The 25,727-nt window shown below is 45.7% G+C and overlaps 3 protein-coding genes across 4 annotated transcripts; all 3 read right to left on the bottom strand.

The window, feature by feature from the left end:
* Positions 1-333: 333 nt before the first annotated feature.
* Positions 334-5,008, bottom strand: rnf115b (ring finger protein 115b; the record flags this gene model as incomplete). The annotated part of the gene is made up of 9 exons (XM_084455277.1): positions 334-471; positions 655-770; positions 1,208-1,301; positions 1,470-1,539; positions 1,681-1,752; positions 3,723-3,967; positions 4,059-4,116; positions 4,314-4,372; positions 4,931-5,008. 9 exons carry the CDS (start codon positions 5,006-5,008, stop codon positions 349-351), a joined length of 915 nt encoding a protein of 304 aa, XP_084311403.1. The 3' UTR covers positions 334-348.
* Positions 5,009-5,364: 356 nt separating this feature from the next.
* scamp3 (secretory carrier membrane protein 3) lies at positions 5,365-11,184 on the bottom strand. 2 transcript variants are annotated; one of them, XM_084455273.1, is made up of 9 exons: positions 10,760-11,184; positions 10,303-10,383; positions 9,435-9,548; positions 9,057-9,177; positions 8,690-8,818; positions 7,192-7,351; positions 6,962-7,063; positions 6,593-6,710; positions 5,365-6,190 (listed from the first exon to the last, which is right to left on the bottom strand). In XM_084455273.1, exons 1-9 carry the CDS (start codon positions 10,811-10,813, stop codon positions 6,041-6,043), a joined length of 1,029 nt encoding a protein of 342 aa, XP_084311399.1. In that variant the 5' UTR covers positions 10,814-11,184; the 3' UTR covers positions 5,365-6,040. The 2 variants fall into 2 exon arrangements, with proteins under 2 accessions (XP_084311399.1, XP_084311398.1); XM_084455272.1 differs by having other exon boundaries at positions 9,057-9,180.
* Positions 11,185-16,805: 5,621 nt separating this feature from the next.
* Positions 16,806-18,921, bottom strand: LOC311323118 (cellular retinoic acid-binding protein 2-like; the record flags this gene model as incomplete). The annotated part of the gene is made up of 4 exons (XM_084455278.1): positions 16,806-16,856; positions 17,021-17,137; positions 17,641-17,819; positions 18,840-18,921. 4 exons carry the CDS (start codon positions 18,919-18,921, stop codon positions 16,806-16,808), a joined length of 429 nt encoding a protein of 142 aa, XP_084311404.1.
* Between the last annotated feature and the right edge of the window lie 6,806 nt (positions 18,922-25,727).

The raw sequence follows: 25,727 nt of genomic DNA on the forward strand, positions 1-25,727 counted from the left end.
CTGCAGACCTTTTAGGAACTCTGGGGATCATTTTATGTCATTTCCTAGGGGCTTGAGGTAGTGAGTTCTTGAGATCTGAGCCTTTGAGAACACTGAATTGATGTGGCAGCAAAGAGAAGGACCAATCCATGTCTTCTCAGCGAGTAGGCAATTAGGACTACTTGCACATACTGTGAAAATGATCCTGCTGGAATTCTGGAGCGTTCTCACATCAAAGGTCCTCAACAAATATAGGTATATGGGGTGAAGGTGGTGGACTTTGATAATGAGGTGTAGCTGAAATGAGATCTAACGAGCAGTCAGGGAGCAGGGAGTGATGAGGTGGGGTTTGAGGTAGAGGCTTGTTCCTCAGATCGCCTGTCTCTCCTGTGAATCTGCTCTGATGGAGAGGGTCTCCGGGGGTTCTGACAGGGACTGGATGCTATTGTCGACACCATCAAGACCTTTCCGACACACTGGACAAGTATCGTGCTGTGGGAGGGACACACATCGATTGTCAATTGTGGGGTACACATTAAAAACATCTGTTGACACATGCACAATACTTAACTTCTGAGCTGACGAGCAAAACATATGACACATTCACTAACCGTCCTCCATAACTAGTTCAATACAGCAGTAGTTTGACTGACCACCAACCCTCCCACGCCTTACCATTTCAAGCCATGGCACTATGCAGTCACCGTGGAAATAATGGAAGCACGGTAGTTGTCTGACAGACTCTCCCACAGCATACTCCTCCCTACACACCGGACACTCCAATCTGCAGTCTGAGAAAGAAAGATAGGGACAGGGAAGTTTGAAGTCAGATGTGCTATGAGCCTAGATCCAATATACCCTGAGCTTGGCTGATGCAATAACAGGACTTTGGTTTGTAATATGTTGGTGTCCATCCTTGGCTTCACTCCTTTGGTGTAGCAACTTTACTGCTTGGGTTATGTCGTTACCCTAGCAGGAGTACATGGTCTGATTACAAAAACGATTTTTCCTCTTTAATATTGGTTGGATCTAGACACAAAATTGTTCCAGGAACCAGTGATGTCAGACACTGAGCACAGATATGTCGTTACCCTAGCAGGAGTACATGGTCTGATTACAAAAAACGATTTTTCCTCTTTAATATCGGTTGGATCTAGACACAAAATTGTTCCAGGAACCAGTGATGTCAGACACTGAGCACAGAGTATGATGACTGCTGAGAACCCACCTGACTGCTCTTGTGAAACGCTGACTGTAGGGAGGGATGAGATCATCTCTTTCTCTGCAGGGGGTGGACCTGAGCTCTCAAACTGGCCTAATAACTAGAGTGTTGGGGGAGAGACAAAGAGATGGAGAGAGAGAGAGAGAGAATAGGTGGTAGAGAGTAGGACGAGAGAGACGGAGGGCATTAAAGTGAACGTGCCAGAGACAGGGTTTATGACTCATGGTGCTGCCATGAGGCCTGGTCTTTGAGTGATGACATCACTGACCTCTGTGATAACTGCATCTAGACCTTCCTGACCCCAGGCATAATCCCCGGGGTTTGAGTGCAACATAGACCTAGGAGCGCGAGAGAGAGAGAGAGAGACAGACAGACAAACAGGCAGGCAGGCAGACAGACAGAGGAAAAGATCATGTATTCAATGTTATAACAAAGTTATTCTGAAAATGCTAATTCTGAGGGAATATTAGTTTGTTTACAGAGAAGCAGCTGGTGCAGAGCCTGGGTTCCCATTGCTGGCAAACAGACCGGCCATGAACTGCTGCACGATTCTAGATAAACAAAGATAAAAGACTGTCACTATCAAGTGAAAGTCAAATTTTGGACATAAATGTGATTATTAGCAATACAGTACTGGTCTATGGTATCATTCTATAAACAGACCAATGCCTCCATCAATAGAGGCTTGGGAGTTGAGTGGAGGGAGAACAGCCTCTAAAAACAGGCATGCAAGAAATCAAGTCAAGTGAAAAGACAATCACATTCCACTGGGAAAACAACAGTCTCTGGGATGTTCATGCATGTGGCAAAGCCATAGACATTATCTAACACATAAATGAGCTTGGCCTGTCAGTCTGTCTGTCCCAATGTCCGGCCTTTCCTCGGACACCGTCGGCCTCATATTTGGCACAGGTATCCGCACGGGTCCCAGAGAGACCGTGACAAGGTTGGATTTTTAATTAAGTTACGTTTTGGCTAATTTTAACAAAATACACCAGCCAATAGAAATACTGCTCCAAATAGAACTGCCTCCAGCGTTCCAGCTGCCTACTCTAGGATTATATAGCCTGCTCATTAGCTGCAAGGAGCTGCAGCTTTGCCCCAAATTAGTGCTGCCGCCCTGATACAGACACCGAACCCAATAGTGGTAGCTAGCTAGCTTGCAAACAATAGCCAAACCAAGATATCATTCAGACGAGACTTGCAGTATTTAGTTGGTGTCCATAGTGCACCAACGGGTATCAGAGCAAGTGTTAATTGTGCATACCATATGGCCTATACATTAGGGTTAGCATACAGAGGGGGCAGATCAAGTTGAGATCAGTCTAGAGTCTGTTGGAGAAGTCATACGCACATCACTTAATGCTGGGGTACCAGGTCAACAAAAGGTTGATGACGTTGAAGTACGGCCCGCACTCTTATTTTACTCCAACACATCTACAGTATCTCCCCCCGCCACTCACCCCTCTACTGCTGGTGTAGACTCAGGCCGGGACGGTCTCCTCTCCTGGCCTGGTGGGCAAGAGGGAGGCTCTGGACCTAAGACCTCCGTGCCTCTGGGAGGGACTCTGGGGGTGCTACCCCCCAGGCCTCCCTGTACCCGGCCAGGGGCTGTGGCACCGTGGATGGGGCTGGGGTCCGGGTCCGAGTCAGAGCTGGGAGGGTCCGACAGGAGGGCAGAGCGTTCCATCAACATCAGCTGCAACAGCTTTGGAGAGAGAACAGACCTGTCAGTTCTGATGTAAAACTAACTATTGCTAAGGAAAGTCAGAGGGACTAATACACAGGTAGGAGGACGCACCTCTGAGAAAAGTGGGCCTGCATCTTCTCTTGGCACTGCCGTACTGTTCTCCAAAAGACTGAAAGGCAAGATTCTTTATAGATAAATCCCTGCAATGTAGTCTTATTGAGATGGGAAAAAGGTACATACTGTATGGGACAAACATAATGGTCAAGCCCCTTAAGTTTTGGTAGATTGACAACTCAATTCCACTGAGTCTGGTTGCGGTGCATTCCGGTTACCATATGGCAGCCGGAGTTGACCGCGGTCGGTGCGCTGTAGCACGTTTCAGAAGCGTCTCAGAACCGGCTCCCCGCAGAGCTCCAGTAAAGATAGATACCAGGTCTATTTATGACGGATGCCACATCTGGATCTAGGATGCATCAAATAGTAGTAGAAGAAATTAGTAGTTAGGTCCCTCCCCCTGGCGACCTGGCAGAATATCAAACAAAATGCTTGCTCCTGAAATGCAACCGGTGGGAGTTGAGCCATGTGGAGGACGGAATAAAACCTGCCTGCTATCGGAATGCCACGCAAACAGAGTTAGTGGAATTGAGGCGTTAGCTTACAACCGGAGCAGATCAAGTTGAGATCAGTGTTGTGTATCTCCAGTCTGTTGGAGAAGTCACACGCACATCACTTATTGCTGGGGTACCGGATCAACAAAAGGTTGATGACGTTGAAGTACGGCCCGCACTCTTTTACTCCAACACATCTACAGTATCTCCCCTCGCCACTCACCCCTCTACTGCTGGGGTAGACTCAGGCCGGGACGGTCTCCTCTCCTGGCCTGGTGGGCAAGAGGGAGGCTCTGGACCTAAGACCTCCGTGCCTCTCGGAGGGACTCTGGGGGTGCTACCCCCCAGGCCTCCCTGTACCCGGCCAGGGGCTGTGGCACCGTGGATGGGGCTGGGGTCCGTATCCGAGTCAGAGCTGGTAGGGTCCGACAGGAGGGCAGAGCGTTCCATGAACATCAGCTGCAACAGCTTTGGGGAGAGAATGAGTCCGTCAGTTCAAGGTAAAATGAACTATTGTTGAGGAAAGTGAAGAGGACTTATATACGGTAGAAGGGCGCACCTCTGAGAAAAGTGTGCCTGCATCTTCACTGGGCACTGCTGTGCTGTTCTCCAAAAGACTGAAAGGCAAAATTCTTTATAGTTCAATTACTGCAATGTAGTATGTTGACATGGGGAAAAGGGTAGGCCTTCATATGGAGGAGCAAGTTGAAACTGAACTGACAATTCCAACCTACACGATCAGACCGCATGTTCAGTTGGAGTCAGAACTAGCCTACTTCAAAGAATAGAAATAGAAAAATAATATTTTATTTACCTGGAGTCTTCTGTTACCTCCTCAATGAAGCCAGATTCACACCTGGGGCATACATATTCCTGGAGGACAAAAGTCTCATCAAACTTTAAATTATGACATGCAGGCAGCGCACTCACAAATAACTGAAGCAGGCTGGTGAATTAAGTCAAAATCCTGTAAAATACATCATGTGCTTGTAAACGCGGAGAGAAAAAATGTCAGTTGCTCTAACTCACTCACACTAGCTAGTGCGCCCGGTGGCGTAAAGGGACACCCTGCCTCTTCCCTTCTGTTTCTCACATGCGGTTGACAGTTGCGTACTGGGGACACAGTCGCCAACAGTAATGCTTCTAAATATGGCAACAACGCAAAGGCGAAACTTGAATACTCTCTAAAATGGAAGATCTCTATGAGCGCAGCTCCTGTGCAGACACAATTATTCTAGTATTAAACGGCTGTGCGGCGTAATACAATTCATAGGCTACTTGTTTTTACTTTAAAGCGTATTATAATCTATGATAGTGTGTGTTCAGGAGGCGTTAACTCCCAGTCTATGTATGGCCACATTGATACGGCAATGTATCAACCCACCAGCGAACGGGAGCGCGTGGTGGGAGTAGGCTACTTGTACAACTCACCGGGAGTTTTGGTTTGATTTCAGCTTTACAGCAGTGGCAAAAAAACCGGTGTTGTGGTGTCGCTGCAGCCTCCGCCATCTTCAGTGTGGCACAGTAACTGACGTCGGTATGGTAGCTCACAGAAGGCGGTGTGTGCTTGTCAAAAGGGTCAATGCAGTTTACACTTCAGTATGCCGTACGAGACTGTCGAAGATCAGTTACATTTGTTGTTCCATTCCATGTCTTAATTTCAGAAATTACTGTAGGCTACATGTATTCACCCACCATACAGGTGTGACGAATTGCATGTGACAGTCTTCTTTCTTGATCATCAACCTAGTTTTTTAGGCTAGTCTGTTTGTTGGAGTTTGGTGAGCTCGCCGGAGAATAAAAAGGCAAACCGGTATCCCACACAGTGCATGCTCTCGACTACAAGAAACAAAACAATCAGGCATAACAATTTACTTTATTAAAATAATGACAAGAATGACGACCATGACAACAACCGCACCAACATAAGAAACTGTAATATTACAACAAAAAGCATGTTTTATCATTTACAGATACGATTTTGGCAAAAGGTGTGTAAATAGACATTCTCATGAATATCAAAACAACTTGTTAGAGCTACTACACGAGTGTTGGCCACATATAAACGAACCATTCAGCTGTTAATCAAATGTTAAATAGCATCACTTCAGCATATCCAGATGAAACATTCTACCCAGTCTTTTCTCCAAACTACCACAACCCCTTTTACAATAATGAGCACAAACTGTCACCAAAATCAAAACATTTCAGGACGATCAATCCAGGACACTGAGGGGGAAAATATCTTCACTGTCCCAGTTGACACAGAAATCGTTTGTTTCAACATCTTCACTGTGTAACGTCATTAGCGTCCATTATTGTATTTCCATCACCAGGTATTGTTGGGTGTCTCACTTCTTTTCAGGATTCTCACTAAATATATAGTATGTCCCCTTCCTGCATCCTCTTGTGAGTCCCCAACTAGACTCCTGCACTCAGCCTAAATCCAGTCAACTCGCTATGTACACCCTCATATGGCACACAACACACCTACCTCCCTCACCCTACCAGCCCGGTTGCTTCCCTACCTGCCCCCCCCCTCTACCGAGCCCCAGTGAAGGCCCCCTGGGCAGCGCCAACAGTGGCGGTGGCAGCTGCCTGTCGCACAGCTTGGTTGGACATAACTCCAGTGGCGAACTCAGCCTGGGCCTTCTGGAAGCTGGCACCAGTCTGCCTGTACATGGAGTGGATCTGGAAGAGCGAGACAGACAGAGAGAGAGAGAGGAAGACGTAGAGACAAAGAGGGAGGGAGAAAGAGGAGAGCATTGATACCTGATACACATACTGATTCATCAGCACACACATACCCGATTCATCATCATATCACATATATTATACCTGCTGTCAGTTTCCAAGTGATGTGTAACCAGATATCAAAACAAACGGTCGCACTCAATAGATCAAGTTGCTAATGTTTATAACAAGACTGTACTAGTGACAACATTGCACATTTTGTCATCACCAAAAATCACCATTTTGCTTTGGCAACAGATACCATTGTATTTAATGCTAATAAAGCTCATTTGAATTGAATTGAAATTGTCATTGCAATTCAAGTCATAAGTGTCCCGTTATTAGTCCCTTTTCATTTACCTTCTTGAGCATGACCACTCCCATGGCAGTCATAGCAGTGAAGAGGACGGCATTGAGCATCATGATCACTCCAACAGGCACACTGACCTTCAGGGCAGCCAGGCTCACAATCCACCCACTGGGGGGGGGGAGAGAGAGAGAGGGAGAGAGAGAGGGGGGGGGGGAGAGAGAGAGGGCAGAGAAAGGGCATAAGATGAGAGGACCAACAGAGGGGAATCTATGAGAGATAGAGCAAGTAGGAGGAACACATTGGAGAGATAAAGGTCTTGAACAGATGCAATGTGATAGTAAGTCCTAGTTGAACCTAAACTAATGATCTCCTACTTTCCTAGTCCCTCATAATAGTTGATGTCATTTTGTCCCACATACCTGAAACCCCAACCGGGAATTCCGATGGTCATGATGACGTAGATAACTACTTGGATGAAGAATATGAAGAAAAAGGCGAAGAAGTTGAAGGAGCTGTCACTCCTGTGAGGGAAGGTATTTTTTGCACAAGTGTTAGAAATACCACAAATGTAATTAACCACAGATATTCGGAATATGTCGTGTTAGTCTGAAACGATCACCCTTGTTTGGAAATGCACAATGGTACTTACCTGAAGGCTTTGTACGCAGGCCTGTACCAACAGACAAAGGAGCAGGGGGTGTAGAGGAGGACCCAGAGGATGGCCAGGCCCAGCCCAACCCCACCAGAAGCGTCCACACAGAACAGGGCCAGGCACGAGATGAAGTTACAGAGAAATGTGCAGGCTGTGACTGGAGGAGGGAGAGATAGAAAATAAACACATAACACATAGAAGGATGGGGTGGGAGAAGTGAGTGTGAGGGGGGGTGAAGAGGAGTGAGAGAGATGGGGAAGATTATATTACATTACATTCATTTATCCAGAGCAACTTAAGATAACTGAATTTAACATAGGAAGTCAGTGTACTAATAATACTCACCAGAACTCACAAGTGCATCTCCTTTCTAAACATGTGACTAAGAGCATAATCTAGTGCTAAAGGCAAAGTGCAAGAGGTGACTCTGCTGTCCTGACCTCAGTGGGCAGTTCATTCCACCACAGCGGGGCCAGGACAGAGAAGAGCCGTGACCATGTCAATTGACCACAGGGGCCTCGGAGTGACAGGAGCAACCAGTCGCCCCGAGGTACCAGAGCTTAGTGGTCGGAAGGGGGCGTAGGGCTTGACCATGGCCTGGAGGTAGGAGTGAGCTGTTTCTTTCATTGCCCTGTAGGCTAGCACCAGAGTTTTAAACTGGATGTGAGCTGCTACTGGGAGCCAGTGTAGAGAACAGAGAAGGGAAGTTGTGTGGGAGAACATGGGGTGGTTGAACACCAGGCGAGCAGTAGCTTTCTGGACAAGCTCCAGAGTTTTAATGGCCGACGCCGGGGCCCCAGCAAGGAGAAAGTTGCAGTAGTCCAGGCGGAAGATGACAAGAGCCTGGATGAGCACCTACATAAGCCTTGTGAGACCGTCCTGATCTTGTGAGTTCACATTCTATTTCTCTCGCAAATCAGTCTGGATACTCTCCATAGAGATCTGTTTATGCCAGATCGGAAAACAATCTAGCCAATCAGCGTTCAAAGAGGAAATGCAAACAGCTACGTGTGTACTGGTGTGACGATACGATAGCGAGGAGCAGTTGTAGTTAGCGCGTGATTGACGGTTCTAGACAGATGGTTCATCCAATCACCTGCCAATTACTTTTGAAAGTGCCTGCCCTTTTTATGCGATGCAAACCATCTGGTGTGTCAGGTTAGGGAAGATAAGGGAAGAGGTAAAAAGGATGGAGTGAAAAGGATGGAGTAAAGAAAGTGGATAGATTTGAGAAACAACAAAAGAACAAAGGTAGAAGATAAGAGGAAAAAGAGGGGTGGACCATTATGTGGGGGTGAAAGGAGAGACAGGGAGAGGAGATACAGAACAACTACAGTCTGTATTGTAGTTGTATTTTTGCACTTTTAACCTGTTTTTATCCTCCAGCCTGCTGTCACTACTCAGGCCGCCATTGTAAATACGAATCTGTCCTTAACGGACTTGCCTGTTGAAATAAAGGTTAATTTATTTATATAGATGGACAGGGGCGACTCACACATCCAGTAGTAGTACATAATGGTGACAGTGCGCTGGAAGTTCTGGCTGATATCCAGGCTGATATCCTGGTAGAAGCAGGGTCCCACGGGGCAGAACGATGGAAGCGGAGGCCAGTTGTTCTGACGGGCTGAGGGAGGAAGGGAGGGAGAGACGGAGGGGGGAGAGAAGGAGGGAGGAGGGAGAGGGAAAACCATTACCTTTTATAGGTAACAAGATTTCTAGTCTCGATCATGACTTCCAGCGTCCCCGCCATCCCTCGCTCCATCATTTTTCATATGACAACACTCCTTCTCTTCAAACAGATCACCCTCTTCCGTCCCCACTACCCCCCCCTCTCTTCCATCCTTCCCTCCTCCCTCTCTTACTGGCTCCAGGGCCGAGGGCGTGCGAGTCCAGCTCCCTCTCTCTCCTCTCCAGGTCTTTGGCCTTCCTCTCCAGCTCCTCCTGCTTCCTCAGTAGCTCTGCCGTGGTGGCGCTCATGACCGTCTGCTGCAGAGAGCCACAGTAGAGAGTAGAGAGCGACAGTAGAGACAGTTGAGCGAGAGTAGAGAGAGATAGTAGAGTAGAGAGCGACAGTAGAGAGCAGAGAGAGTGAGAACGAGGGGAGGGGTGTGAGAGAGAGGAAGGAAACGGAGATCACACAAAAAGGTGAGAAAAACGGTTCCTTTTTTTTTTATAACTTTTTTTTTTAGAAAGGCAATATCAGCAAATGCATAATTATGCATAAGTTACACAGCATGTACCTGGGTGTTGTAGGAGCCATAGTTCCTGGGTTCAGTGGGGGTGGTCCTGCTAGGTGGAGTCTGAGCAGGAAGAGGCTGAGCAGACGGTGAAGTGGCCTCAAAGGGAGGTGGAGGCTGAAGAGGAAAACCATGACAGAATCCTGATTATGAACACGTTGAGGATGAACAAGACCATTTGGAATCAATGGTGGTCCTCCTCCAGATTTCTCTCTAACGGGAGAGCATGTTAGTAGTGCACATCACCATGCCCAACCGCTTGGAATGTAATGTCCCTATAACATGGACCACATATATTCGGTCTAGACCAGGGTTTCCCAACCTGGGGTCTGGGCCCCCCTTAGGGGGGCACCAATGATCGCGGGGGGGAAGGGGGGGCGCCGATTTGAGGCCTTAATAACACATTTAGCTAGACAAAAGACAGACAAATATTTGTTAGAATAATGACACTGGCATGTCACACAGAAATTGTAATGAAATACATTAATATATCTGATAGGGCCAAAAGCCTTGTCTCTACAACACTACAATACCATTTAAATCAAGATAAAGAATAAATAAATCTGAAACTCCGAATCGTGTCAATGTTAACGTTACTGCTAAACTGCTGAAGCACTTCATACCCTAACTTACAACTGATGGAATTTACCCCCCCAAGTCGTTAGGAAGGTCCAGTGTGTGTTGGCTTCAGTAGGACGTACACAGACAACATGGGAAGAGGGGAGGGCGCTAATTCCATCAGGTGTTAGTTAGAGGGGTTCTGGGGAAGAAAGGTTGAGAATCCCTGATCTTGACCATGATAAGTCATATTCTGCACATATTCACACAGGTAGAACAAAGACATGCACTCCCTCAAGTACACAAACCTCACCCCAATTTTGTTGTCAAATGGGTTGTAAAGGTCCAGTGTGGCATACTCTGTATTACTGTTGTGTTGAGTCACTGCAGGATCCTGGCATGAAGACAAACAAGAAATCAATTATATCAATCACATCCTCTTCTTTTTTTATATCAATCACATCAAACGATCCAATTTTGCCTACAGTGACGTCACGCGCTATTCGCCCATTAAGTGTTGGAGATGCAAACAAACGTTGGTTGGAGGTGCAAACAAAGTGCTACACGGATTTAAGAGGAAAGATTGCCGTATGTGTGTTTCAAAGAATATCTAATTGAAAAGCTGTGGATCCAAATAGGTTAATAGAGTGCAGCGACGCATCACATGAGCAACAACACGTCTGCTATTAGGCAGGACTTGCAAAACGACATCCATGATTATTTCACAATGCATAATATGTAGTATAACACAGTTTCCATTAAAATATCACCTGAAATGGATTGGTGTCGTCACTTGGCTCCGGAAAACTTGTGTATTTTGACATTGCTGATGCAATTGGGTATCCCCTTATATTTTCAAAGGGATTGGCTACAATAGCTGGGTGCTAGCGTGCGAATATTTCAGATATGTTAGCTAGTTTGTATCCCTATGTCGGCTTTGTCATCGTTTGACAGATACTTCCTTATCTGACACAATAGCAGACCAATAACAGCTGGCAAATTTGTTATCGGCCCGCAAAACGTTCCATGAATCTCCCCATTTGTTCAGAACAAAATCTCTGTTGCTTTAATCGAGCTGGCTTCTTTCTTTCTTTGATGGTATTTCTTCTTTAGTCGTATTTCTTTTAAGAGCTTATCTTTGTCTTTTCTGCAATAACGGCATTTTAAGCTGGCTAGCACAAAAATATGTGCGATTCAGGAAGTATTGTCATGTGACAGTTGCGGCAGGGCAGGCACAAGGATTGGGAAGGCATGTGGTAGGCTATTTGAGGAGGGGGACGGGGGGACGGGTGGAAAGGCTTGACGTGTGCTCACTGCAGAATACTAGGCCTAAATTAAATATGTTGTTGAATATTGAGCAGCATTTGAAAACTTAAAACAGTTGATCAGCAGTTAAAACGTTTTGTAGGAAACAAAAGAAAAAAGGGTGTATCTTTTAGGTAATGTGTGCAGTTACCTAGCAGGCCTACCTGAGTGTTTTTATGCTAAAGCATTATAGCATTGTTTCACTATTGTTGTACATTGTGGTTATCATAAATACTACTACTATGGATAGCCTACAGATAAAGGATGAGAAAAATTAGTATAGGAGACGTCTTCCTATTATGCATGTTCCTTAGTTTCACCACAAGGTGTCACTGCACTGCTGTATTTTGAATCTACCCAGTTGCTAGGCAGTCTCGATTTTATAATAGCTCCATGGTCTCTTCAGATTCAGATTTTTGTGCATGGCTGTAAGCCAGCGCACCTAGTATAGCGTTTGCTATCAATCCCTCCTTCCTTCCCTCCCTCCCTCTGTTGAATGTTGACCTTCATTTCTCTGTTGGCACCACAAGAGGCAGTAGTCCCAACACACCAAAATAAAGCAATAGTATCTGGCAGCGGACTGGAGACACATAGGTTACGCCCACCAAAGTTACGCCCACACATAGGTTTCGCCCACCAAAGTTACGCCCTCTGTGGGTACCCGATCGGCGCATGCGCGACTACGGCATCGCCACTTGGACAAAACATACTAGATGTCCTATGTTTCGTGATCCGCATATACGACGAAACCGATCGGGTACCGACAGTCATATCTGGATCTGGTATGTTTTGTTTTATATATGGATGGATATGAAGCTAGCTAGCTAAATTACAAATGATATAGTAGCCCACAACACACACGATGGTCATCTAGTTGGCTTGTTACATAATTATATTTATTATTGATCAGTGTATTCTTCCCTAGGCCATTATTGATCATGGGTGTGTTCAACGCAGGTGGAAGTATGTCACTATATTCAACATGAAGTTTGACCCATATTCTCCTCAGCGAAAGGTGTCCAGATCTTCCTGGACCTGCGGATTGGGGTGGTGAGCTCATGCTGTGCTGGTGTGAGATCTGAAGATGGACTGTGGTCTGCTAGACTGTGGCGCAGCTGAACACTAAGATGACGTGAGATAACATAGCCTTTATTAATCGTCAGTGGGGGGGGTATTTGATGTCACAGCAGCAGTGATACATTATACATATACAATAGGCTACTTATACAATAGGCTACTTTAAAGAACTGCCCTCACTTGTTTACTGTTATGTGTATCTTGTGTATTGTCACTACCTTATGACATAAGGTAATGTGTATCTTGTGATTGTCACTACCTTATGACATAACATAAGGTAATGAAAATACACAAGACACACAACAGTATACAAGTTAAGGCAGTTCTTTAAAGTTACTTTATAAGTACACTCATTTTAACTAGTGCATTTAACAAAAATGTAATTCAGTTAGTATAGTATAGTAGTATAGCACACCCTGACTGAACAGGTAAGCATGGCGACACTAACATAGCTAAAAGTAGCTGTGCCAAGCGCAATGCAGACCCCTGCACAAACTCTTGTGGTGTAATAGCAATACATCCATCCATTGGATGGAAGATTCCAGATGCAAATCCTGTCTGGAGTGTGTTGGTTGTTTGCCAAAGCACAAAAATATTTCAATCAAAATTATTAACAGCATATACAATACGATATGGGATAGGAGAGGGACCTAATTTGTAATATTTATTGAATTTAACATGAACAAACCTACCCCCCCCCCAGGGATTACTAAAGGCTATCTGATTTTACCTTGTCTCTCGCACACACACACACACACACAACAGGGCATATATTTCAGAAGGTTTGTAAGAAATTGACGGCAACAATGTATACAGACCTCAGCCACATTCGTTTTATTCATTTATACACTACCGAACCTTGCACACACAGGGATGTCACATTCGTCTCTGACTTCAGTCATGAACAACTCGTAGTCCTGCTGTAGTTCAAAATCAAACAAAAACATTTCCAGAACTTCCTGATGACGTTCTTCATCATTTTCGGATTTTAGGAGGTTTTCTTCCACTTCCTTCTGCTTTCCCAAACGGAGTCCAACTGGAAATAAAGAGGTTCATAGACCTTTCCTTGCATCCGGTGGCGGTTTGTCCTCACCCACTCAACTCCCAGGAGTGTGCTCTTGCCACGGTCTACAAGACAAAATGTTGTAAATCCCATTACAATGACGCATAGAAACAATTCTACAGCTCTAAAACATTTGATCAACATTTTTTGGTGTTGTTTCTTGATCACATTTTCATCCATAAGATAAATATTTAGGCTACCTAAATCTCAATGCACAATAACAGTTCAATTATTAAAATCACAATGATGTGGTTAATGCCAAAAAAGGTATTTTGAGTTCTGTTCACATGAGGGCATGTTGAAACTCACTCAATCATGGCTAGCACCAACAGTAGTAGCAGAGTGTCAGTGACGGGAGAGAACAAAAACAACAACATTTCACTTCAGTATTTAAGATGCCCTTTTCTGCTGAAGCAGACAGGGCTAAAGCATGGGTTAAGTTGTTGAGGACACACAGACCACCAGGAGCTGTTGAGGACCTACCAAGACCACCAGGAGCTGTTGAAGATACATGGAGACCACCGGGAGCTGTTGAGGACACATGGAGACCACCGGGAGCTGTTGAGGACACATCTAGACCACCGGGAGCTATTGAGGACACATGGAGACCACCGGGAGCTGTTGAGGACACATGGAGACCACCGGGAGCTGTTGAGGACATATGGAGACCACCGGGAGCTGTTGAAGACACACATGAAGACCACCAGGAGCTGTTGAGGACACATGGAGACCACCGGGAGCTGTTGAAGACACATCAATCAATCAATCAAAGCTTTATTTGTATAGCGCATTTCATACCCAGAGGCAACACAATGCGCTTTACAGAGAACAAGGGAGGTGGGCATACGACCCATTGTCTACATATTCCGTGGGGCGGCTGTAGCTCAGTTGGTAGAGCGGGTTGTTCAATGATCGAAGGGTCGGTGGTTCGAATCCCAGCTCTGACTGTCCACATGTCGAAGTGTCCTTGAGCAAGGCACCTAACCCCAAATTGCTCCCAATGAGCAGGTTAGCACCTTGCATTGCAGCTACCGCCATTGATGTGTGAATGGGTGAATGAGAGGCCATTGTAAAGCGCTTTGAGTGCCGCTAAGGTGGAAAAGCGCTATATAAGTGCAGTCCATTTACCATTTATAGAGTGGAGTTTAAGAAATACTCTTAAGTGACAGAACACTGTGTCACCATACAGAGTTTATGTATTGGGCTTAAAGAGATCTCTTTCACATGGCACCCACTTCTTTCTCTCATTCCTTCCTGTCTTCTCACCCGTTTAGTCATGTGGGGTCGCATGGGTGACAGGCGGGCAGTCATGTGATAGGATAACACCCAGAAATACACACCCTCTCTCTCTCTCTCTCTCTCACCTAATTAAACATGCAGGGCAACATCACACCAAGCATTAGTAGATGTTAAAAGAGATTGCATGGCAGTGCTGACTCTGAGTGTTTGTGTTCACATTTATATTTATTTGTCTGCAGTGATTCATTTCTCATATGATTGAGAATGATTGGTCCTCAATCTCATTTGGAGTTGGATGCCTCCTGATCCCAAAACCGCAGCATTCCACAGCCAATCAAGCGATGCATGGCCCCATGACATCATCGCCTGTGGAATGAGCTGACATAATAGCTGGGTGGAAAGTGACCTGGGGAATGAGCAGTGATTGAGTGAACGGGGCATCTATGTGGTTTTAACTGTCCGTATGAGGATAACAAGTATCTATTAAAGTTGATGTTTAATCAAATGTAGACACTGGGTATGTGCCTGTGTGACTTTGCATAATTATTTAATTGAGCAAATACGGAGGATTTTCCATTCAGACCGGAGCACATAAGACTGTGGTTTTGTCAAACACACAATTACAGTGGATTTGGCAGAATGCATCGAAAGCCAAGAACACATTCTCTGTCAGTTAAGGCACAGAAGAGGAACTACACATATGATAGCTGAGGTTTTCAATCGTAACTCACTCACTCACTCATTCACACACACACGCGCACACACACACGCACGCATTCTCACACACACACACACGCACACACACGCACTCACTCACGCATGCACTCACTCACTCTCACACACACACATTTCCTCAGTCGTTCCCTTTAACACAGATTTATTCACTTATACCACTGTGAGTTTATAGAAAACAATTTGTTGAGTTCCCAGGAGGCCTGCTGGCTCAGCACAGACAGAGTGTTCAGACTGAGGAGAACCTCAGAGGAGGCTTGTGTGCTCATCGTCTGAAAACCTGGAGAAAAAAAACATCCCTGGCTGCGAACCGTGGAAGGACTCTCCTCAGGAAGTCCATGTGTGTGGTGTGGTGGAGGCAGCGGAGAGATCTTAGAGTCTGTTAAATACATTCTTTATCCACGTGATCCGTACCATTGTCCATGTATACCATATCAGTCTGTATTTGTTTTATCTGCCAGACTGAGACACAGGCTTGCTAGAAATGTCCATACACAATGTAGAAGTAGTCATTTGACACTTTGTAACTGGGTGCAGGCAGGGCCAAGGAAGAGGGGTGGGGGACTTTTATTGAGCTCATGCTGTAAATAGGTGCAGCTGGGAGGGAGTGCAGAGGGAATAATGCCGGTCTCAATATTCTATTATTTTCTTATGGTCCCTCTCTCTCTCTCTCTCACACACACACACACACACACACACACACTCACTCTTTCCCTGTACCACTCCCCGGTTTTTCCCCGTGCCATTGCCAAATGTCTCTCAGGCATAGCGTCGTTCAGAAAATATGGATTCTTTTTGGGAGTTCTAACGGACAAAATAGTGAGGGATGAGGAATGGGAGCACACAGAGGGCAAAGAGGAGGAGAAGGATGGAGAGGAAAGGGTGTGGAGGGGGTTTCTGGAGAGGACAAGTGGCAGGGAGTGATGGAAAAGTGGAACCAGAGATGTGAGGCAGTGGTGCAGGGAGGAGGGGGGTGCAGAGAGAGAGAGGAGCTGAATAAAGAAGGGTTTCATCAGTTTGAAGAGCTTCAGAAACTTTGGAATGATGTTTGCAAATGCAATTCACTATCCATTCAGGTTTAAGGTGTAAGTATGTTTATGTTTATTCATAACAAGGTGTAGGATTTACAGTTACTTTGGTAAACATTATTTAAAAAATGGTCTCTATTTGTGTGTTATTTTGCATACAGCTTTAGTAGAGGAATAATAAGATCTGCAATATCACAAGCGAGTTAGACAACATTACACATACAAACACAAACTGACACAATTTACAATGCTATGACTGACAAACGCAATTGACTAGAAGATTTTAACAACTACTTCACTGACACATCTTGAATAAGCAAAGTATGAAAGAAGTCTTACATTGAAATATTGTGCAACAGTCTTAAAAGTTGTTCACTCTCTTTCATACACTCTGGTACACACCACATCCCCAGCACTCATTGTCTGCACAAAAAAACACATCACAAAAGTGAGAGAATTAGTATACACATCGGTTCAACAATGGTAGTGGTAAAGTATAATATCTACCTATAGGCCTACTCATCCACTAGAATGACTCTAGCATTGTTGATTTGAAAACATTGACAATTATCAATTGGTTGGATTACCAATATCAGTTCGCCATCATTGGTCAGCTCACGGGTCCAGGCGGTCTTAGGCCCCTCCCCTTTCTGCAGAGTCTGTTCACAGCTGATCTTGCTGTCTGTCTCCCACCGAGGAACACTCTGAAGGGAGACACGGGAGGAAGGCCAATGTGCATATGAATGACAGCTATGCAAATAGAAAGGTCTCTATAGTTTGACCAAGACGGTTGTGGTCTGGTGCTGCTAAGTTACTCAGCATGTTACTGGACCCTCAAGTCTATCAGATGGTACTGAACTTTATGTCTAAGACCCTTCACTAGCCAATGAGAGAGAATGAACAGACCACTGTATCATTACCGACAGCAACGATCATGTTACTTCAGAAATTATTACCACATGCTCATACTCCGGGCAGTAGAACCCTGCTTCAGTATGCTATCCTGAAAAATATGCATGCAATAACATCAGGCTTAAAAGCAATATAAAGGCATGGAGAAATGAGGCCAGGTATTGTACAGATCCTACCTCCGTATGCAGGAGTCCTTGAGAAATATGCATAGAATAACAATAGGCTTCAGGGAGAAACATTGAGGGTGTAGATAAGAGGGTGTGTGTGTGGTGGGGGTTAGGGTTAGCGGTATTACCGTGCAGGGGCGTCCGTCCACCGTGGTCTCGCTGAAGGACTGTCCCACGGTGAAGGAGACGTGGGTGGTGCGTACGCTGGTGGACGTCTGGATGGACAGGGTCTCTCCCTGCTGCGTGATCCCCACTGCCGGCCTGGAGGCCGCGGCTGCCGCTATCTTCCTCAGAAATACGTTCACACCTGGGGAGCACACACACATACACACATATGTACCGATGGGCTATTGTGTGGTGTGGTGACATTGTGATGAAAAGCCACACCAAACAGTAATAGACGTTGGTGATTAATTGTAGGTGGAAAAGATGTGTGTGTGTGTGGGGGGGGGGGGGGGGGGGTTGTGGGTTCGCACTGAGCTTAGACTAAGAAGGATCTCACTCATTCAGTTTGTGGTAGGTTAACTTATTGATACTGCAGGGGCTCTCTCCTCACTGCCTACTCATTAATTCCTATTCCAAAGTTTTCAGACTGCCCTCCTTCTCCACATCTGATGCTATTTCTCCAGGGGCAGTCCATATTTGCTCATGGGATGGTACCAGGCATGCAGTGAGACCCCCAGAGCGAGCTGAGGAGGCCCAGGGGGCACTGAGGGAATGTCAGTCTCAGTGCTGTCTGACTGAGGGGGCCCATTTCAGGGCTTAGTTCCGTTTACACTGGCTTTAATTACTATCGCATGAGGACCTGGTTTTGATGAGAGAAAATACCCCAGTCTTCCACAAGCTATTAGTCTTCAAATGTTTAATGGATGCCATTGACTGGCCCTCTTCTGACCTGCTTCTGACTCCCTCTTTATTTCTCTCTCTCTCTCTGTTTCTCTCTCACTCACTCCCGTGTGTGTGCGCGCACGTGTGTGTTTCCTTGCATTTGTATGTTACTCATTTTTAATGAGTGCAACATGGTAGCAAATAATTCACCACAAAAAAAACGAAAAGGAAGGTCTCAATGACAAATAACTTGTGGTGGTGTACCACAAAACATGCTGCTTCACCATTTTGACCCAGCCTACTGGGATGCTAAAAGGTGACTGCCTTTGTTCAACTTTGTTTCCCCTTTGCAAGGTAATTGGCATTATTTAATTAAGAAGCCAGTATCTGTGCAACACTGACAGTGATCATGCAGAAGCTTTACGAAAATCATGTATTACAGGAAGGACAACAGTAAAATATCAAATTATAAAGTAAGACAATAAAGGAATTCACTCACCCACTGCTTTTAGGAGTTCTTCAAAATTTTCAGAGCTTTTTATTTTCCATTTGCCAGAGAAGTCTGTGATTTGACGTTCCATTTCCTATCGATATCGAGTCGGCAGGCTATCTGTCCTTCACTGCAAACCCTGCTTTTATACACCTCTGCTCGCGCGCTCAGTCAACATCAACGCCCTACCTCGCTCTCTCTCTCCCTCTCTCTCCCTCTCTCCCTCTCTCTCTCCCTCTCTCTCTCCCTCGCTCTCTCTCTCTCCCTCTCTCTCTCCCTCTCTCTCTCCCTCTCTCCCTCTCTCTCCCTCTCTCTCTCTCTCTCCCTCTCTCTCCCTCTCTCTCTCCCTCTCTCTCCCTCTCTCTCTCCCTCTCTCTCTTGCACGAGGTTGATTCTGGACGGCGCGCTCCATTCATTGACTCTGCTGGTTGGTAGCCTACCTCCATCCGTACGCCATGGCTCGTGGATCTGATTTCCATTGGCAAGAATTTCCCATCCTCGGAATGAAGACCACTAACACGTATTTTCTCAATCTGACTGTGGTCAGGGGCAACAGAGGCACGAGAGAATCGATGCCCCAAATATGTATTGTTTTTGGTTAAGCCCTATTTGTGGTCCGTCTACCATGAACCTTCACTGATCGTTCCAGTATTGAGCTAGCTGCAGTTTTTATGCAGGCACTCACTGGGCTACAATGGAAGTCAATGGGGCATACGAAAATGTGTTGGAAAAACTATGATAAAGTGGTTTTCCAAGACGGGAAGCACAGGATGTAATCTTACCAGTCTCAATATCGACTATTGCCTGATTTAGTGAGTGTGCCAATGTCATGTTCTTGCACTCTAAGATAACTCTCCCCTGTTCTCATCCCCCATGCACTTTGCACTTTTAGACTTCCGACTTTTATTGTTGTTATTGTTACACATAGTCCTGTATGTTTTATTTGTAATTCTGTCCTGTTGTTGTAACTTAGTGTAACGAGTGTTGAATGATTGTGAACAGGTCACACTTGTAAATGAGTCTTCTGAACTCAATGTGTTTTTTACCTGTATAAATAAAGGTTAAATTAAAAAATTAAAAAAAAAAATGTGCTCCTGTGAAATGGATCGCAATCCGATTTCTGTTAGATGTTTGGCATGAAATCATTCTGCTCCAAAACAATCATCATGGCTAAGGGTCATCTTGATCTTGAACAGGCATGTTCAGGCTTGTCCCTACTTTAATTAGTGTTACAATGTAGTAAAATACAAATTCTAACATTATTCGTGTCTAGATCTCACTTCTAAACATTTATAGATTCGTAGTACAATAATCACTGTTAACACATCAGCTGGACACAAGCTAGTATTTCAAATCAGTAAATGGCAAATGGAGTGCACTTACTGTATATAGTGCTTTTATCCAAAGCGCTTTACAATGGCCTCTCATTCATCCATTCACACACACACATTCACACACCAATGGCGGCAGTTGCCATGCAAGGTGCTAGCCTGCTCATTGGGAGCAATTTGGGGTTCAGAGTCTTGCCCAAGGACACTTCGACATGTGGACAGGAGGAGGCGGGATTTGAACTGATACAATCATTGAATGACCCGCTCTACCACTGAGCCACAGCACTCACGCAGGCATCCTGTCACAATGCGCAAGGCTTTGTTGATAGGCGGATCGATGAGGCCGTTGCCCCGGCGACACATCGCCATTCCGGAATACTGCCATTCCGCAATACCGCCATTCCGACAAAATCGTCGGAATGGAGATATACCTCGCCATTCCGAAGGTTCGCTATTCCGTTCAGAATGGCGGCCCTCATATCCTTTCGGAATGGCGACACCTTTCTGAGCAGTGAAAAGGTCCGCCACTCCGAATTAATGGAAGTCAATGATTGGAATGGCGGTATTTTGGAATGGTGAGCCGACCCCGTTGCCCCAGCCTGATCGGACCAGTCGCCTAATCAATGCCACACGAGCATTGTTGCGCTGTGACTCGAGGTGTCAGCAGAACGTGAGTGACCAGAGTCACGCCGAGATAGGTTGGTTCGGCGCAGCATGGCAGGAGTGTTCCATCAATGTGCACTTGGAGCTCACGTTTGGCTTCCTTGTTGTTAAGGTGGAAGGCCGCCGACACGGTCTTTGCCTCGCTGAGCTTCAATCTCCATTATAGGTAGAGGTATGCCGCTAGTGTCTGCATGTCCTGGCTCAAGGTCTCCTCCACAGCCTGCCAGTCTCCAGCTGAGTACATCAGCACAAGGTCATCTGCGTAGGCATACTTCCTGGAGACTGTGATCGGCAGGTCGTAGGTGTAGATGTTATAAAGGAGGGGGGCCAGGACAGATCCCTGGGGGACGGCGTTCTTAAGGCGTTGCAGCCTGCTTTGCTGTCTGCTACCGGTGGTGAGGGTGAAGCTGTGGTTTCGGACAAGCTCCATGATCATGCTGACCATGTGCCTGTCCAGCAGCAGGCAGAGAAGCTTGCAGGTGAGAACGCGGTGCCATACGGTGTCGTAGGCAGCTGTCAGGTCTACAAAGACGGCTCCGGCCTTCTTTTTAGCCGAGAAGCTGTCCTCGATGTTTTGAGTCATCAGAGTGACTTGATCTATGGTTGATCTTCCCCGTCAGAACCTGGTGTGCTTCTGCAGCGGGATGATTGGTTTGACGCAGGCATAGATGAGACACTCGAGGATCTTGAAGGGGATACATAAGAGAGAGATGGGGCGGTAACTCTCGGGGTCCTACCAGTGAGGTTGTTAAGGATGCTCCATGCCTTGTGGCTGGAGTGTGAGAGGTCGATGGAGTTCATGGCCTCTTCCCAGCGCTCGTCTCTTTTGGCTGAGTCTAGACAGCAGGGCTGGGCAAGTGTCTGACTCAGCTTCTGGGGGAGTCCGGAGGAAGGCACAGTAGAGACTTTCGCTCTCCAAATCCCAGCACGGTTTGTAGCTGGTGCGACGTCCACTTGGGATGGATTTTTTGGCCGGTTTCTCCAGTATGCCTCATGCACGTTGTTGGTGTTAGGTGTTTTAGGCACTTTGAGATGAGACACTGTATAAAACAAACAATAAAATAGTAAATAAAATAAATGTTAAAGTAAAAACAACGCAATGGACATTAGTCCGGCATGCAAGGATTTGTAGGTGATGCCGACCTTGAAGATTACGTAGCCAGTTGAGTGGGAGGAGTTGACAGTGGCAGTCATGAGGGGGCAGAGGGCAGGCAGACTGGACTTGACCAGCGTGACCGGTGAGAGTCCAAATATTATGTTGAAACACTGCGCTCCGCATACTACATAATAGTAGGGCTGGGCGGATCGATCTCAAAAGGTGGACAGCTTGGAGCCGGAGACGAGCTTGGTGGTGGTGGCAGCATCCAGTGGGGAGGAAGCAGGAAAGAGTAGTGAAGGGAAGGGGTTGGACAGCTGGCAGCATCAGATGTCCGGGGGGTGGGAGAAGGGCCAGGAGGCTGGAACTGCTCGTAGATTGTGTCAGTCTTGTGTTGAAATACAACATCTATTGCAGAGATGGGAGGAGGATGGGCAGTGGAGGGTGTTGACGGGGGGTGGACAGTCTGTTTATGGTGCTGAAGAGAGCTCTGGGGTTTCCTTCTCCCTTGGTTATGAGATTTGCGTAGTATGTAGGTTTCGTTTGCAAGAGAGCACTGTAAGCGGTGAGGTGACCCTTGAAAGCCTGAAAATGGGTTTTTCATTCAAGCTTTATTCATGCTCAAAATTACAGAGTAGTTATACTCATGTGCATTGTCGCCAAGTAATTACATACTGTAGCATTAATCAACATCTGTTTATTTATTTGAGCTTTATTTAACCAGAAAATCATTTGAGAACCAATTCTCATTGTCAATGATCCGGGCAACACAGGACAATACATACAATACATGAGAACGGCAAAGGCAGCGAGGATAAATACATGGCAAATTAAACAAAAAATGAAAAGTCAACTAGCGCCATGTCTGAAAGGAGAGGGGAGGGTTTTGTGTGTGTGCATGTGTCTGCGTTGCTGGCTTGCCATCATGGATGTTGTTCGTGGACGCGCGTAGGACAGAAAAGCACAACTGCGCAAGTACAGAAGTCACCGGAAATAGCCAAATGACTACAAATTTGCCAAGATGGCGCGGTTCAATAGGGCTTCACTTTAGATTTCGAATCCTGGAGGCCTGTTTTTTTCCAAAGATGGCGCGGTCCTATAGGGCTTCACTCTTTCGAGAAGTCAGTGAATGGAGTGACCCTATCCAGTTCTATTAATACATCCATGCAGGCCCCAGACTAGGGTTTGACTAGTCTCTGCATTTATGGGAACTAGCTTCTACACAGAGCATAGCTGTACATCCTCTAGCCACAACCCTATTGCGGGAGCTCGAGATGTAAGGCCAACTGCCGTAAAACGCCAGAAGCAGTATTGCATAAACGATTTGGCATCCAATACACAGCTACAGGGCTTAAAGCAGGAAAAAATCATGTGCCTGAATTTTTTTTAGAGAGCGGGGGGGGGGTGTAAAGCAATTGTAGCCTATATCAATATATCTTATTATTTCAGCTGCCACCCCTAGACTGGCAGTGGACGCTTAAATTAAGCAAATGTTTTTTGTTGGAGTAACCTAGACAATGTGATATCTCTATACAAGAGGAACTAAAAGATGCTATTAAGATGGAAAAAGTGGCATTGGTGCCATCACAATTCAATTAAAATGTAGTCTACTTCTCTTTGTTCCGAGGAACAGGAGGCTAGTCTAATAAATCATCATTAAAGACTTTTTTTTAAATGAGTGTTTTTACTTGGTTCTCCGCATCACCCACAGCCTACACGAAACTGCAGGTAGGCTAAATGCAAGCCAGCGCATTGTCTACGACTGTAAATGCACAAGTCGTAAAGGCTCAAGCAGCTGTCATTCTGCAATTTTTCATATGATATCGGGGAATGGTTGTAAAAAGTGTTCTTAAGAAGCTCTCACTGTTCGCGCCCTGCAGATTATTTTTTAATTCGCATTTAAGTTCGATATAGAATCTTAACGTCCATATGCCTTTTTCCAAGTGAATTGATCGGTCAGCGGGCAGTGCTTCATACGTTTTGATCCTTAATCTGGAATTTCACCTGCCCCGGTGCAGTTTAGCTCGGCAGCATAAATTACCGTGTCGATATAGCACGGTGAAAAGTGAATCCTGTTTCATAGTACAGGGCCCTGGCATCCATCCTCCTGAGCTAGCTGCTAGCCAACGTCAGAGATTTTATATAGAGAATATTTGCTAATGTCAACTCGGAGCTTCCTCGAGTGTCACGCGTTGTCTAACCTGACTGAATGAGAGACTACGAAAACATGTTTAAAGGACTATGCTCGTTTTTGACAACCTGGACCTTATTTACGACATATTATAAGAAGTTTGACTCACCCAGATCACTTTTGTGTTGTTCGGAGGCAGGTAGAAGAAATTTAAAATCCAGCGCGAGCCAGTATATCCATGTAATGGCGGCGCACGGGGCAAAGGGAATGCAGCTTCTAAAAATCCATTTTCGGCCGCTAAACGGTTGTTTTCATCAATCACATTGCATGAATCGACAGTTGATATTCCTCTACGCGAGCCATTCTTTCGGTTTTCAAATACGTGGTCTGTAGCCACTGTAATATGATCTTTACACTGGCTATGCTCCCTCACATTCTCTGCGCTACGATCGGATTGTTGCTGACGAATGACGACGACAATATTCTCGGCACCAACTACGATCGTAGCGCAGAGAACGTGAGCCGGAGAATAGCAGGCTGCGCGCTGGCCTGTGCGCATGCGTGCTGGAGCAAGTGGGGGAGAGGCTTCTAAAGATCATATTACAGTGGCTACAGACCATTTGAAAACCAACCGAAAGAATGGCTCGCGTAGAGGAATATCAACTGTCGATTCATGTAATGTGATTGATGAAAACAACCGTTTAGCGGCCGAAAATGGATTTTGAGAAACTGCATTCCCTATGCCCCGTGCGCCGCCATTACATGGATATACTGGCTCGCGCTGGATTTTAAATTTCTTCTACCTGCCTCCGAACAACACAAAAGTGATCTGGGTGAGTCAAACTTCTTATAATATGTCGTAAATAAGGTCCAGGTTGTCAAAAACGAGCATAGTCCTTTAAGGCCCGCCCTACTCTGCCTCTGATTGGCTAGAACTCCTTCGTTACCTTGAGTAATGCGATTATACCATTGGTAGTTGGAACTATCCCTTCGCTTTGCTTTAAAACGACGGGGAAAAAAAATCCTGCACCAGAATATTCCTGCGCCGGAATTCCGGCACCGTGCCGGAGAACTTTAAGCCCTGCAGCTATCTGAGGAAATATACATCAACCAATATCACACATTATGCAACAAATTACCGAGGATTCTGCCATGTGGGGTTATAATCTGGTAAAATGACAAGTCGTAAATTTGGATACGGCGATCACATTCGCTTCAACGACGGCCGATTTCACATTTTGCACCAATCTGCGAGCACGGGGTACACGTTCATAGATTCCTTGGTCCAAGAGTAACGAGTAAGAGTTTAAGTTTATCAACATCGACACAATAAATTGTGACTTTATAAGTCTCTTACGCCAAAGGTGTTGTTGTCTACAGTCGAAGAATGGAATTAATGAGCACTAAGACTGGCATGTAAAAAAAACTTCCATCAGCAAACCTTCCTCTTCATTATCCACTTCTTCCTCTTGTGGTTTTGGCCGTTTCAAAACAACGTTTAGGTGCGTTACCGCCACCCACTGGTGTGGACTAAAACGATTCATGGGTTTCCAATGTAGTCCTAGACCTGCCATATTGGGGACCAACACAGGTGTTTCAATTTATCTGATTGGCTCATAAATAGAACAAAAGTTTGTAAAGTTTGTGGCGAACTCACGCTTCACAGCCTTACTGTC

The sequence above is a fragment of the Borostomias antarcticus genome, assembly GCF_949987555.1.
Source record: "Borostomias antarcticus genome assembly, chromosome: 21".
Taxonomy (NCBI): Eukaryota; Metazoa; Chordata; class Actinopteri; order Stomiiformes; family Stomiidae; genus Borostomias; species Borostomias antarcticus.